The sequence below is a fragment of the Hippocampus zosterae genome, chromosome 12 (genome assembly GCF_025434085.1).
Source record: "Hippocampus zosterae strain Florida chromosome 12, ASM2543408v3, whole genome shotgun sequence".
NCBI classification, from domain to species: Eukaryota; Metazoa; Chordata; class Actinopteri; order Syngnathiformes; family Syngnathidae; genus Hippocampus; species Hippocampus zosterae.
The window spans coordinates 11827614-11844167 of NC_067462.1; the positions used below are offsets into that span (position 1 = coordinate 11827614).

Consider the following 16554-nt stretch of genomic DNA (forward strand, 5'->3'; position numbering starts at 1 on the left):
CCCACTGACATTTATCCCTTCACATGTACTTTGAAGTTCTGTTTGCAAAGATGCTGACAACCTCCACATCGCCACCACCCCTTCTTTCTTTATACTCAAAGCGAATGTCAAGGGCGCACATAACCAGCAATGCCATACTTCATTACTGGTCCTATTTATTCTAAGGTGATGTCCTTATCACAGAGTTTGTAATTAAATAGATGAGACCACAATTTAGGAAAGATTTTTCTTTTTTAATTTTTATTGCCAATGTCCCGCGTGGGTTGTTTAATGGAAAAGCCATTTGTCTTTCCCAGCCATGATGCCTGTTACATGCTTTAAGTGTAAGATCTGACAATTGCATTCTTTGAGACGGACTAATTATAGCAGCCTCCCATGAGTTGGCATTATACCACAGAAGCACGCAAGCATCTCCAAGTCCAACAAATGACACACAGAGAAAGGCTCTGTGGCATTTTACATATGTTCAGCAGCACGCGTTGAAATTTATTAGGACGCCCACTGGCTTGTTCTGACATGACACTCAAAGTGTTAATGGATATAACACATCACTATTCTGTTATGGAGCTCATGTACCCGCACATCACTATCATATACAGTATAAGTCAAGACAAGCATATATTCACCATTAATATTCTTTTCAGGAGCAGTGTTGTACATGTACGTTTAATGTTTTAAGACTTTAATCGGATATACTGAAATGTATCCGAACGATGACATCTGGAAATGGCTTTGTACGATGAACTGACAGAAATCTGTTCATATTTTACGCAGATTGTAATGATAGGCAAGATAGGACAGACAACGTTGATACAAAGGGAAGTGATGTTAAACCATTGCAGTGGTCGTTTAAAACATCAAACTAATAGTTTTTCACAACCGATTTTGACTGATAAAACATCCCTTTATAATCACATATCCAGTCCCAACACTATGTTCCCCATATAATGACACCACTGTTTATTAAAAAGATAGTAAGGTCGAAAAGCATTTTGTCTCGTGAGTCTTTGTTCATCTCCAATGCAAAGTGGATTGGGGAGCCTCAGCCTGAAGCAAGTTTTTGCGTGCCATCCATCCATCCATTTTTCATACTGCTGATCTCATTGACGATCGCGGTGAGAGGAACTGATCCCAGCTCGGGCAAAATATGTATTCCACCCTGGAACGGTTGCGAGTCACTCCACATCCTTTTTTAGACTGCTCAGTCCGTCTCATGCACCGCCGCCATTTGTGGACTGCAAACTTGGATAATCTGTCCGGCTTGAGATAAAAATACGTACCCTCTTCTGTGTATTTGTATCACTAGCATGAGGACCTGAGTGTGCCTATGGCAGGTATTTTTGAAGATATTTGCTGAATTTAGTTTGATGCTAAATTTGCTTCAGAAAATATTTTTCTGAGCCACAAAAATAATGCCATATCCCCACAGCTTTCAACACTCACACAGTTAGTATATTTCATTGTTACAAAAACAATACGTTGAGTTTTGAAAGTAATCTCTGTTGTTTATATTTCTGTGGAACTAAAAATGCCCGCAGCATCCATCAGGCAAAGGGGAAGACACGATGAATGGATACAAATGTCTAATTATAGCACGGAACAAACAGCAAATGAAGTTCCAGATGTGGAAGCTTTTAAAAAATACGGCCAGCAGCAGGGACTCAAACACACAGCTCTGTAAAATAGCTTAAAAGTTTGGCACTGTACATGCTATACAATGTATGGTGTCGTAAAATACAGGACATGTGTACTATTAATGTCCGAGGGAGTCGTCTCCCGGGGCCAAAGTGTTGATCGGAGGCAATAGGTCTCCTTCCTACTGGATCAATGTCAGCACAAATTTCAGATTACTTTCCTGATGCTCGCCAGGTTATCTGTGATTCAGCTTTAATAGGTTATTGAACGGAGCCAGCATTAGGGGAGCGGGGCCGTATTTCATGTTATTGACAGTGAAATGTTCACTACTTTGTCATTAGCATGCATTAGGACGAACAGAACGAATCGTGACAATGCCATCAAGGAACAGTTGTACGCTTGTTTAAACAAAAAAACGTTACTTTGTTTACACGTGAGCAGGGGGGCAACAATAAAATCACTGTCGACAAAGTAATGATATGAAACTGAAGAAGCAAAGAACAGAGAGAAGCTAACACTTTCTGGTAATGATATCATTATCATTACCATATAATATACTGAGAATGAGCTAGTGAATACTATAATTCTTTTTCAGCCCAGGGGCTGGAATTGAACCCGGCACCTCTCACTGTGACTCGCCCACCACTGGACCACCGGGCCACCTCCACACACACACATACAGACACACTCAATTTACAGGATTGTATAGGCCACTGAAGCTGGGCTTAACCCAAACTGCAAAGTGTTGGCGATTAAACGAGCGGAGGGAAGCTGGAACTGTCTGTGCTAAATCTGGTGACATTTCACAGCATGTGAAGGTCAAGCATTTTGTCAACATGGACAGGACTTGACTGCCAAGCTGCCGACACCACGTGAAGGATTTACCCTCCGCAAGTAAGTCAAACAAGACAAACCTCAGTGGAGGAGGGATAAGATGGGATAGTGACAGGTTGTTGTATTCACCTAAAAAAAAGTCAAATAAAATACACTACAATGTTTGAACACGATTAAATAAAAACTTATTGACACGTGCATGAAAGAGGACATTTTCCATTTCCTATCAAATTTGTTACATTTTCCATTTCAAGTAAAACGTTTGGTATAACTGAAACGGGTTACACATGCAGTGTACCCATTTTCAAATTGGGAGGTACTCCACACACGAATTGTGAAGCTCCACCCCCAAATAAGGGTCTCTACATCCAAACCAGATACCTGTTGGAGTACCAAAACTAATCTGTGAAAGGCAACATGGGTATCAAGAGGACTGAAAAATACAAAGAAGAACAAGCTGCTCCTTTGACTATAACAATAGCATAAGCGTAAATTTTACCGTAAAATTCATGGCCCCTCTGGATCGAACGAACTTGGTGTTCAACACACACGTATGCTGTAAACATTTGCCATTGCAAAATACTCAACAGGTCCAATATTTATGGTTATCCGAACCAAGTGGGCAGGAAAAACATTATTTAATAACCCCCACACAACAGAATAGTATTGAGACATCGAGCAATTTGGCTTTTTCTGACTTTGATTCAAAGCGGTGAAAAATACTCATTATCACAATGATGTGTACCTGTATTTCCACATGCCTACAAAAACAAGAAAACAAAAAATAAAACCAAACTATTAAAAGCAATCCCTTAAACAGACTCAATCTGTCCTCATGTTGAAAGTGCTATCAGAAAATATTCAGGTTCAATTTGTATGCCAGTAGCCACAGTAGAGGGGGGAAAATAAGACAGAAAACAATTCAAAACGATGGAAGCTCAATAACTGCCTACTTTGCAGAATTTGACTCCTTGAAGAAGGACAATGAATGGTGTAAACACTGATCTTAAAGGAGTGCTCCTTCCCAATAATGTCGCTGAAGCCGTGCCAGATTGAATGGCATGTGTGAATTGGACATTATTAATGTTGTTCATGTGAATTAATGTTAAAGCAGAGAAATCTATGGTGTAATTGTTTGCTGGGGAAAATCATTCTAGCGGTTTAAATCAGATTAGATTGAGCGCGCTAGTGTGACCGGCAGCAATGCCGCGAGGCTATCAAGTGAACATTTTGCTATTGCTCAGGGGCAAATCTATCATGATTCTGCACTTGAGTGTCTTCGGCAGGTGGCAGAGGAGGGCCTTCCCTCCAGCGTGCACACCTGCTGCCAATGTTAATCAGCCGGCCATTTTAGAACTTCCAAGTTCTCATGTCTCTGCCGGATAATTCATCTTTGCTCGGGACTCTGCCACCAAGTATCGAATTATTCTAGATGTTCCATGTTTCATGCTCTATGTTTTTTGACCTCATCATGTTATTTGCACTTCTCTTTGTAAGTAATTTTTCGTCATCACGTTGTTTTGTATCATATATGTAGTCCAATTCTGTCCGTAACCTTCTGGAAACGCTGACGAAATCTAGAATTGAACTTTAGAACTGCTCAACTCAGAAATCGAAGATTACCAAACACTTAAAGCCCTCATAAAAAGGGCATATAGCGTAAAGACTGGTAGCTAATGAGGCGTGTCAACAATTAAAAAACAAAAAAAGGACAATTGTCAGACGTTTGGCACAGTTAAATAATGTTGACGGCTCGAGCCATGTCTAAATACTGGCACAGGTAATCTAACGTGATTTTGGTGAATTTGATCACATGATTTAGGCACACGGATTCTGAGCCTCATCGACGTGTGTGGATCTCACCGTATTTCATTCACAAATATGATAACTGACAACCTCCCCAAACACTTCTTATTTCAAATACAATGGCTTGCGTACACCTGCCGAATGACCAAACCCTGTCTGACAAACGCCCCCTCTGCAGCCCTTTTTCAACATCCCCAAACATCAGTTGAATCAAAATCAACCTAATTAACCGACTTTAAATCGGACCGTCCCAGTGACAGACGTCCCATTGCCTGAGGTTTTTAAACCTCAGGCAATGCATATGGTTGTCAGGATTACAAATCATTGCTCACTATCGATTGTGCTGGTGATGGTAATGTGAGAGTCAACGCTGTAACTGCTAACTCACTTCAAGTCCCCCAAAAGCTGTTTGTCCCGCAGAGGCGGACATACACAGACCCACATGGATCTCAGGAACTGACAAGCTAATAATCTGCAGTGGGCAAGCGAGACAATTTGAAGTACAAATAAACATGCTCATTTCTGTTTTCTGAGCCACTGACCCCATTGAGCTCCATTAGCTCCAACATATGACTGCACTACAGAGGAGAGGAGGAGCCATTGCAGTGCATTCTGGGACATGTCATATCAGTTGTGATTTATAAATCTCCAAATATTTTCATGTCAATCTGAATTCCTTCTTCATCCTGAAAAATATCATGCTCAGATTTTGAAAAAAATCACTTAATACACAGTAAATGTGTGTGTAGGCTCCATGCTGCAAAGACACGTCTGATATTCCACTTAGCTAGGGCTTCATTATCATGTGGCATCTTGGGGTATTGCAGAAAGAGCACAAAAAGAACAAAATAGGCGAGTTTTCAAAATGTAAAAAGATGAATTTATAAATGGTGAAACACATAAACTGAAACTGGCCAGTGAGTTCAGTGAATTTCAATCTATAAACATTGCAATCCAAATAAAAGTGCTTGTCAGTTTCTGCTTTTCTGGATTGCATGAAAAAAAAGTAAATTCAAATTAAGACATTAGAAACAGTCATAAAAATTATGATCATGATCACATTCAATAGTGTGCATTATGGGTGCGAAGATGAAGACAGAAAAGGATCAACCGAAGCTGATGTTCATCCGGTTCAGGGAGGAATAGACATGCATCACTTCAAATGTAAATGAAAATAACACACGCACACACGCACACACAATCACGTGATGCATAATTTGCGTTTAACGAGGGGTCGTTCAAAAAAAATGACCTCAGAGGACCTTCAGAGTTTAAGGCGGTCTTAAATTAAATGAATCCCAATTTCCTGTAACTGTGCATTCTTCCATAATATTGGTGTTCATAACTCAATGATTTTAATTCCGTAACCCCGATGCATTTTCTGCCGACCTACATTTGGAAGCCATGTACCGTGTGCCGACATCCTCACACGGGAGTGTTGCTTCAGGTGGTATACGCTTCAAAGTCATCCGGTGCAACATTTAGAATCTGACAAAATATCACACCTGTCATGACACTTTAATATTTGGCTCACATGGAGTTCAAACCGTGTTGGCGTTGTCTCAAGCTGGCACGAAAAACGGCAAAAAGGCGGATCGAGACAGAGAAGGACGTTTGGATTAATTCGTGGAGAATATCTGATGATATGACATCAGACGTAAGTTAGAATAAAGGCCAAACGTCCAGTCAAGCAGACAGACACGAGCCTCCTGTTTGTACGGCACTACGGTTATTCGCACTGACATTTTGGATGGACGCTGTGATTTTTTTCCAGTGGCTAAATCGACTGACCTTTATTATCCCAGTCACACACCGACCACGATGTGTATATGCCAAATTGTTTCGTTGTCAGAAACACAAAGCACGCAATCAGCAGGAAATAAACCCCCAAATGAGTCCATTTTTTCATGCACATACACGTTTTGATTTTTCTTAACCGAAACCTGGTGAATGATGTGAGAGTCATGAAATGAGATTGTATTGGCTTTTTTAAGTGGATAACACTGCCCATGCAGCTCGTATTTTACCGTATTTATTACATAATTATTTTGTTACCATTTGTAAAAAAAATAATGAAATTGAAAGCGCACTGGCAGTTATCTAGCGTTGGTAAGGCAGTTCTGCTTTGCAGGAGATACGTTGCACTTTGCCACTGTCTTTTATAGGGTAAAATGATCCTAAACTTTGTACATTCTTGACCATTTACACACTCTTTCCTCACTCTGAACACACCCTTCACCAATCTTTCAGACACATCCGATAATCAAGATTTCTGTGACTTTTGATCGGATTTTATTGTGAAGTGTAAAATGAACCAGCCAGTACAAAATGTCACAACAATTGGGCTAAACTTTCAGAAGTTTCAGTTTCAAACATGTCATTTAGATGTTTTATTTGGTTTTGTCAAAGCATTTTTTTTCCTTGTTGTCTGTTGAATCCTCAATAGAGTTTTGTTAGTTGTTTGTGTCCTCGGGTATTGTTGATCACTTCCTTTTCTCCATGATTTTTTTATTGTGTATGTTTTAATAGTTTTTTTCCACAGAATTAAGAAAAAGAGAAATGATCTTACCTGTTTGTCCCAAAAAAATTGTGATTTTAAAAACCCCATCTCACCAATTGACAATGGCATCTCAGAAATTGTCTACTGTATTGGCCAGCACGCGTATGATTGATCAAATGTGTTTAGTTTATTTGTATTAAGGAAAATGATTTCATGAGCAACCACCTGCACACACTATCTCCTGCGAAAATAATTCAAAAATATACAAGGAAAGGAAATGAGGAGGCACGGACCCATTGTGTGGCAGTCGTGGCCTAAAAGCAAGCTTGGTTAATTTTTTCAGGGACATTTGCACTGCTGCTTTCAAGATTGAGAAACATGACCCCCCCCCCCCCTCCAAAAAAGCACACTTAAGCTGCCAACTCAGAGGGAAAACTCTATTTAGCCAGAAGGCTTACAGAGTGACAATTATCTCCACGATGACAGCTGCTTATCGTTGTTACTGAAAAGAAAACAATTGGACTTCTTCATTAAATGATTGTGAATGTCTCCCAACAAACAATATTTGTGGGACTTTTCTTGCTGTAATCCTCAAGTTCTCCGCCGTTCATTGTAAGAGGCCCTCGTCTTTCAGTGTTAGGGCTATGGTACAAGATCCAGCAACTAACCCTCCAGAACTATAAGGAAGTCAGTCTACAATTCTGTAAAAACATTTATAAAAACGCTAAGAGCTCACGTGGGCAATAACGGGACTAATGCTGACCCCAATGAAAATTATATTTTGCATGTTGGGAGCTAGACTGAAAGCGCTGAAATTGTTCTAATACGCTCAGACCTTCAAATGGTCACTGACGTCTTTTGAAAGAGATTTTCTAGGCAGAACGCATATTTCTTGTGAGTTGCTGAATCTTTCAACCTGTGTGAAAGCGACCGTCTTGTCATTGCGGAAACTCTTAATGAGCGTTACCTTGCAAAGCAAATGCGGTAAAATGTTATTTGTCTACTTCAGAAAAGGTGATGCGAATTCATTTGACCTTTTCCAAAGGCAAGACTGAGCTCTTTTTCTTTTTAGTATGCGATTCACTGTGTAATTTAAACCTGATTTTTAGTGGGAGACTCCCATTTTGAGTCGCCGAAGATTTAAAAATGAGTCAGGCTATGAAAAGCGGGTTACACACATCTGATAAATGAGCCGAATTTGAGCATTAGCCACCCTACCCTCTTCTGAGTCAAGAGAAGCCTAATGACAGACGGTGTCAAAAATTGTTTGGGTTTTTTTTCTTCCGAAAAAGTTTAGGACAGACAATCATAAAAGTTTTACGTCTTTACCTTTAAAAATCCTGTAGGTGTATGATCAACACTGGATTGGTCTCTGTAATCGTGATGGGAAAGAGAATGACAACCCTGGCCTAAAAAAAGAAAAAAACTCACACTTAACTTAAAATTTGTGTTCTTATATGGAGTGATCGCAGATCACAACATGTATTGCCGCTATTTACAACACAGGAGTGGAAGGATTTGTAAAACCGCTCAGTGTATTCCCTGTGTCATCACGCACAGTGAATCATTTCATATTGCTTAAACATTTCAGTTCCCTTTGAGCAAAATAAAGTGTGTATTGATCTATTCCACGTATACGCTGAAATAAACATTCTTCAAATTTGTCACCTTTGCTTGTATTAACCACTGCAGACGAGACAGATCCCAAAAACCAAGCACGGGATAATTTGTCACTTTTGGCTCGGAGTTGAAAAGGCTGGGAAGCGATGTGACTGAAGGATGTATCGATCCCTCAGAAAGGGAGCGGCGCACAGTCAGGAGTCATGATCAATCATGTAAGCCAACTCTCAATCTGTGAGGAAACCTGGGTGTGTTGGTGTGGTAAAAACATTCTCTCTCCCATATACACGCAAGACACTTTTGTGTGCGTGTGCGTCGTGTGCAGGAGAAAGCACATTAACACTCGTAACGGCCTGGTGTATGACTTGTCAGAAAGAGACAAATGTCTGTGTGACTAAAAGACTCCCAGGGGTTATAAGGGAGAGGGGTAAGCTGTGGTGAAGTGAGGAGGGGTAGGGGGTCTCATAGCGGTAACCACAGCATCGGAAGCCTTTATCGTCCCCGGGCCTCACACCATACTCATCCAACCAAACGCTTCAATTCGAGGAACAGTGAGAGGTTTTAAAAATCGCATCAATGCGCCATTGAAAACCGCAAGCCGCCACAAAAGTTTGCATATCGTGTGATTCTATCACAGGTGGTCTTCATCGGATAAGTCTGGGGAGATGCATATCAGCAGCGTATCATCTTTGCCTGATACGCTGGAGCAGCAGAGGGAAGTGCAGAGGGTATGGTGGAATCTGAAGAGGCAGCAGCCCTCTCATTGGAAGGTTTCTGTGTTGTTTTTTTGTCAGACACAACTTTGGTGTGTTTGGCCTCGGCGAAGGTCTATCTTTGGGCCATTCCAGACCATTCATTTTATGTTTCAGTGAACAACATTGGAAAAAAAGTTTCTACTGGTGACCCATTGACCAAGAAGTTGGAATCAATTACCGTATTTTCCATACTATAAGGCTCTTCGGCGTATAAGGCACACCTTCAATGAATGGCCTATTTCAAAACTGTTCTCATATATAGGGCGCATCGCACTATAAGGCGCATAGAATGAAGCTACAATGTTAGTTGTGGTTGTGTTATGCATCCACTAGATGGAGCTACACTAAAGGGAACACAACACAATACAATACAGCTTTATTCATATACTGCTTGCACAACTGCTGCAGCTGTAACAAAGCATTTTACAGATCATTTAAAATACTCTGTCCAAGAAATCAGAATATTGATCCCGATATAAGGCGCACTGTTGGCTTTTGAGAAAATTGAATTATTTTAGGTGCGCCTTATAGTGCGGAAAATACGGTACATCCTGTATAGAATAAATGGAATTTCCCCTTTTGATTTTTGCTACTTATGGTTACTCGCAGGACTGGACAAAAACACAAAATTTTAAATAGGCTTGCATGGATTTTTGGTTTGATTTTGGTGTGGATCCCTGAATGTATTTTCACCTTTCATTGTAACGTTTTGTTGGCATTGGGGCAGAGACCAACATCGGATCCAACAAACGAGGTTGAAGTTCAGAAAATTTTGTAATCCACTTCACCATCACATTGAACAAATCAGGTCCATATTTGGCACTAGTTGCTAAGCTAACAGAGAGGGAGTACCCAAGTGATTTTTCGCTCTGGTTTGTATGTTAAAGCTCGGGCTTTGCTGTTAACAAGCAGGAGGTGTGAGACGAGTAAAGCTAAGTGTGTGGTTATGTTGAATTAATTTAAGCTATATTATATTTTTTTAATACTTGAGATGTCCAGTGTTAACAATACCAATATCACATTCCCACTACTTCCAATCAACTTGTTATATACAACGTGACGGAGACCACCACATCATGGTACACCATTAGTCTTGTGTCCCAAAACCTCAGGACACTGCAGTTATTATTATTTCCATTTTTCTCCATTTTGTTTGATAGGTCATACAACTCTGCCCAAATCTCTTGATGTCGTCACTCTAAAATCACCCCACTCCCACCTCACCTATTGAATGCGTCATCTATCGTCACAGTGGACTGCCATCCCAACTGAGCATTTTTCAATTCAGGCATGTTTGCCGTCGTGGCGCTGTAGTGGCAATATCCCACCTCGTGCGCCAACACGCGGCACAGCGTGGTGCCCCGTCAGCGTGCCGCGGCAGCATTTGCACAACGAATGGGATGGTCGATGCTGCACTGTGCTCAGCTAAGTGCAAGTCTCTTTTCAAGATCGGTCACCCTTGGTTGAAATTTAGTCCATGTCATTCCAGTAACAGTAATACCCTTTATTTGAGATTGTTGGCACATTTTCATTAATTTCATTCATGATAGCATTGTTTGGGTCTTTACGAAAACACTGAGGTGCATTAACGTGCTTGGAATTTCACCACATAAATAATGACAATTTGCATGAAATAGAAAACGGATGAGAAATGTGAGGAAGAAACCTGTCGCCACAGTGCGCGTGTGTGTCTCGAATAGTATATTTATTGTTGCCTCCAGGGTCGTTGACATGAGGCTCACATGACGTTACTTGCAAATGCGCGCATGCACCGACACACACACACACACACACACACACACACACGCACACACACACACACACACACACACACACACACACACACACAGCAGTGCAACTGTAGATGTCTAATTGACAGGCTGATGGGGAGTGAGCTGGTTGGGATAAGCCAGTCACTTTTACGCTCCCACCATTGTCATTACCCACCGAGCTGTATGTTTGTGTGTGTGTGTGTGTGGCGGTGTTGTGGAGTACTGTGAATGCACTGAACCCACCGAGGAAGTGGTTGTCAATCTTTTCTGGTAATGTGCACGGCTCATTTCTTCAGACAAACATACATGCACAAACAACATGCTGAAGTTACATGTACAGAATATGTTTCTTGTGATGATAGCAGTCATAATTTGCATGTCACTTTCAACACTAAACAAGCTGTACCGGCCCTGAGTGAAAATCCGACAATCTACAAGCATTTGGGATCGTAGGACATATGTATTACCGAAAAAAGGAAAGAAAGAAAGGAATCATTTCACTAGGATGAGTGAGCATGATTTCACATCTCAGTGAACACCCGTTTACAGATTTTTTCCTGCCCATATAATCAGTTCAACCTGTTGGTGTGAACAATTCTTTCAACCGTCTCTGCAAATAAAAGTTCAAAGTCTAATTTAAGCTAACGAGGAGTTGCAAACCTTGCTGCTCACTATAGTGGAATTGTAAACATGACTGATGATTTGTTTGTTGTCAAAGTAGCATAAACTGACAAGTTAAATTGTCTGTGTTTTTGGTGAAGGAAGTGTGTGTGCGTTTTGAAGGGATGTCTGTTTATTGGCCAGCATCTATTTGAATTGAAAAAAGAGCTTATTTAACTATTCGCTTAAAATCCAGTTAATTAGAAAGCCTCTAATTAATTACCTCGCCCTAATGGGGTCCCACCAGTAGGCATCAGACATGACTGTCAGTAAAAATGTGCTTAAAACCCTTAGTGCTTCAATCCTGAAACTAGTATAAATTTGCACAATTTAGAAAATGCATGACTTTACAATGTGTGCTTTAGTTATGAAAAAAATAATAGAACACTTGTTTTTTTGGAACCTAAACATGATGCACGCAATGGTGTGTCCTATTTCTTCATGGTTATTGATTTAATGGGCAGCCCGGTAGGACAGTGGTTAGCACATCAGCTTCACAGTGCAGAGGTACCGGGTTCGATTCCAGCTCCGGCCTCCCTGTGTGGAGTTTGCATGTTCTCCCTTGGCCTGCGTGGGTTTTCTCCGGGTGCTCCGGTTTCCTCCCACATTCCGAAAACATGCATGGCAGGCTGATTGGACGCTCTAAATTGTCCGTAGGTGTGAATGTGAGCGTGGATGGTTGTTCGTCTCTGTGTGCCCCGCGATTGGCTGGCAACTGATTCAGGGTGTCCCCCGCCTACTGCCCGAAGACGGCTGGGGTAGGCTCCAGCACCCGCTACCCTGGTGAGGATTAAGCGGTTCGGAAAACTGATGGATATTTATTTACTTGGAGGGAGGGTCTCATTCTCACCAAGATGAAAAAAAAAATACAATTTGGCAATATAAACAACACCAAAAGCACACCGATGCCATGCGGCTAACACTATATTCCTTCGGTTTGCTTCATGGGCAGAGAGAGTAGCATCAGCGTGAACACAGATTCTAATAGATTACCTCGCAAACTTCCTCTTAGCTGTTTAGTTTACTCCATGAATATATGCAGAGGGGATCTGTCCTTGCTGAGAGCAAAATCTAATAATGCATCAGCAAACACAACTAGGAGTCAGAGCAAACCAATCAAGTGCGCTGTCCAGGAAAAAAAAAGAAAAGAAAAATAAAAGCCAAAGGGCTTGCAGCTCATCTTTCTGACAGCTCCACACAATAGATTTACAATTAAGCTGCGTTAGACTGGAAGAAAAGTATTGTATTTACTCAGGGCTCCTTGAATCGGCTTTATCTTGTGTGATGAAACCAAGTCAACAATGAATTCTGTAATTAAAAAGTTATTACCTGTATTGAATAACTGCAATGACGTGAAAGGGTAAAATACATCCATTTTGCATGGTAATATATTCCCCCCCCCCCCATAAATTAGAGCAGCCAGACAAATGTTTGCAGACTGTGAGCCGTTTATTCCCATACACCATTTGAAATGGCTAAAGACCAGTAGCTTTCTGAATTATCAATGTAAAAATGGAATGGAAACATTCTGACCTGATTTAAAAAAAAAAAAAAAACATTTGTATATATGAACGCATGCAACAGAAGCGGTAACTTTTCATCCAAATGATGAACACTGACGTCGATTGCAAACTTCGAGATGCAAGTGAAACATGCCAGGAAATATCACAATTTTGGCATGACTCACATTTATGTGACTCTTGGCGAAATGGAACATCTGACTCGCCATGATGATCAATAGGGAGAAAACGCATGACAAGAAGCCAATCCATGAGGTGGTTCCCCACGGGGGCACACATAATGGCTGGGGGGCGCCGGGTTTATGTATCTTTGGATGTGATTAATAGCGCATCACAACTTATAATAACTTCCTTCGACTTCCGGGTTCTAAAAAATTGCATACAAGCTATTATTTGCTTTAGTTTTTGTTTTGATTGTTGTTTTTTTCCCCGACAAAACGCCCATGCAGACAATTACGTTCCTGTCCTTTTTCTGCTGACACAATTCCCCGACCACGTCGCCGCAACACTTCAGCCATGTTCCTAAATCCGAACTCGGAGTAAGTGATTTGTCAGGCGTATAGGCAGCAGCAAGTAGCCTGTAACAAATCTAAGTGACAGCCTCCGAAAATGCAGATATACTCGATCACAAGGCTGACAGAGAGGAACAAGCAGCTTAGGGATCCGATGAAGTCACCCGGAGTCCAAGAAGTGCTAATAGACGCTTCACTGACTGACTGACATGTGCCTGACATTTACTACATGACACATTTGCACCGAAATTCAAGTGGGAAGGATACTACTTATGGTGCACTATCAAATTTTAAAGCAATATTGTCACTACAAAGCGCTTCGCTTCCCGCGCGAGGGCTCACGTGTACTTTTGGCTGTTTAAACCCGCCGAGGCACAATTTACCTGTATCTGTGACGTTAGGTAAGCCCTATTTTAAAATGCACGCCCGTGACTAAGGGAAAAGCAAACAATGAATTATTTGTGTGGAATTGAAAAAAATAAATTCAAGGCAGCGGACTGTCTTTGTCGTATCAATATTGAACACACGCCGTAAAGACTTGCTTTATCAACACTAAAGCAATTGCATGAAAAAGGCAAGGAGGAGAGTGCCTTTAATAACTACTGTTGAAAACAACAAGAAACTCTCTCTCTCTCCCTCTTTCTCTGTGTCCCCCCTCCCCTCTGTAATACAAACACTCACTCACGCCCATTCGCACGGAGATTGTTTCATCCCTTTTAGTCAATCTGGCTAATGCAAAAATCATGTATATCTGTCTTTAAATATTTAAACGCAACAGCAGCCCGATTGAAATACAACGTCGAAGAAGCTTTCCTCTCAGATGGGAGAGAGAGAGCGGCAGAGAGGAAAAAAAAACACGAGACGAGGCTATTTTTGACGACGATTTTATTTGCCACGCACTCTCGGCGCAACGACTTTGAGGAAGCATCAGAGGGATTGCTGGGGAAAAAAAGTATGCGCATCCCACAGACGGTAGCTTTTTGTTTTGGTCCTTTGATAGCAGCCTGGGATATTTGTCATAGTTGACAGCAGCATAGAAACGAAACGCTCAATCAGAGTGGAAACGCCGTTGCTGCGTTAAACTTGGTGAGGCGAGAGGTGGCTCACTGATGGAGCTTGAGTCATGAATCTTGTATGAAGAAACGGATCGTAGAGACCACTTGTACCCCGGAGTTGACTACACACACGTACACACATACACACAGGTGATGTCTCCTTCCACGTGAACTGGTTTTTGGATGAACAGGATGAGAATTTCACAAACTGTACCCGAAGAATGTGTGCAATTAAAGATAAGTCAAACATATTTCCATATGAATTTACTTCAGAAGGTTCCGACGATGCGGTGATGCGACCCGGTCCAGGAAAAGGGAAGAACTTTGAGAAACTTTCCCACTCACCACAGTGAAGTCCTCCGCCGAGCAGTTTTGCCCGCTGAAGTTGCAGCTCATCAGCATCTCATCCAGCTGATGTCCCGTCCTGTTGAATATGTCCTGCATGTCAGGCGCAGGATACATAAGATCGGCGGGCTTGTGACCGTCCCTGTTTTTGGGGGGCAGTCCCGTCAGGTTCGCCAGGTGGTAGATGTCAGCATCGGTGAGCGCGGAGAAGCGAAAGCGGTTGATGTTGCAGATGGTCACGGCAGGGAAAACCATCTCAGGGGTCGCCTCTTCGTTGAGTGCGGTGACATGGGGGTGCTCCAGGTAGGAGATGGCACATTTTGCTGCCTGGTAAACAAAGAGCACCAGTGAAGTGAGGAAGGCAAGAGCCCACAGCGTCTGCCGGATACCAAGTCGTCCGGAGACAAAGATGTGATTAATCCCATGTAGGGAGCAGGAGTTTGCAAACCCAGCCAAGTCCTTGGCCGGAGGTGCGCAGCTCTCCTCGATCAGACTCTCCTTGTCCCCATCCTGTTTCTTTTTCTGCTTCTCATCCTCCTCTGCAAACTTGATTTTGCAAACAAATTCGATAGGCATGGGGGCAGCCAGGTCTGCGATTGTTTCTTTCTTTTTTTTTTTTGTTTTAATAGTAGCTATCAAGTCCAGGATAACCTCCTCCTTTGATTTCCTTGGCGTTTGTGCTCCGAGCAAAGAAACAACTCCGGAAAGAAGAGAGAAAACGAGAAGAGTTTGCTGCTGCTGCTGCTGCTGCCGTTGCTGCCTGCGCTGTGACTGATCGTGCTGCTGCCTCTACCACGGCTCCTTGTGACCACGGCGTTGCTGCTCCTGCTGCTGCTTTGCTCTCAATGCTTGTCTCACTACTTGATCAGCTCACACGTTTATCAGCCACAATACAGCTGTCCATAATATGAAAAAAAAAAGATAAATAAATCAACACCTTGAACCGACGCAACTAAATGCAGCACAATGAGTCGGGCTAAAATAAGACCAGAGTTCTTAATAATTCATAAGGAAGTAGCGTGGCAATTATTTCCTCCTCAGTGGCGCAAGTTGCAACTTGCTGTGGTCATCCATGTGATTCCGACAACCCCCCTACCCCCGTTCAGCCCCCCCCCCCCCCCCCCCCTCCTCCGCACCACACACACACACAGCCTACCTGGTTCAGATGACTCTTTAAAACAAGAAAATGTAGTCAAATATTGGCCCAAACATTCAATATTTAATCAGTGTCCCAACATATCACTCCTCACATAAGTCTATAGAAAAGTTCTAATTACATCTGCCAAGAATGAAATGGAAGGATTGTTTGGTTTGTCCCTGAGCAGGAGTATGCAAAGACAAGAAATACGGTTTTAATCAAACATTGTGCAGGAGCAGCTGATGCGCTCAGGAACAACTTGTTGATTACTGGCTGTGAATCAGGAACCAAAGCTGGTCGAGCAATTCATTGGCACTGAGTTTACTACTTTACAATATACAATAACTGTCCATCTGTAAAATGTCTCATCTGTAAAATTACTTCCGTTATTCTTCATAAACT

General features: G+C 41.9%; 1 protein-coding gene across 1 annotated transcript in view; it reads right to left on the reverse strand.

Annotated features, from left to right (window-relative positions):
* The window catches only part of LOC127611134 (acid-sensing ion channel 4-A), an 85058-nt gene extending 68992 nt beyond the window's left edge, over positions 1–16066 (reverse strand). The window contains exon 1 of the mRNA XM_052081481.1: positions 15015–16066. Coding sequence (XP_051937441.1) covers positions 15015–15590 — 576 coding nt within the window. The 5' untranslated portion in view covers positions 15591–16066. The remainder of the gene's footprint in view (positions 1–15014) is intronic.
* Positions 16067–16554: the final 488 nt, after the last annotated feature.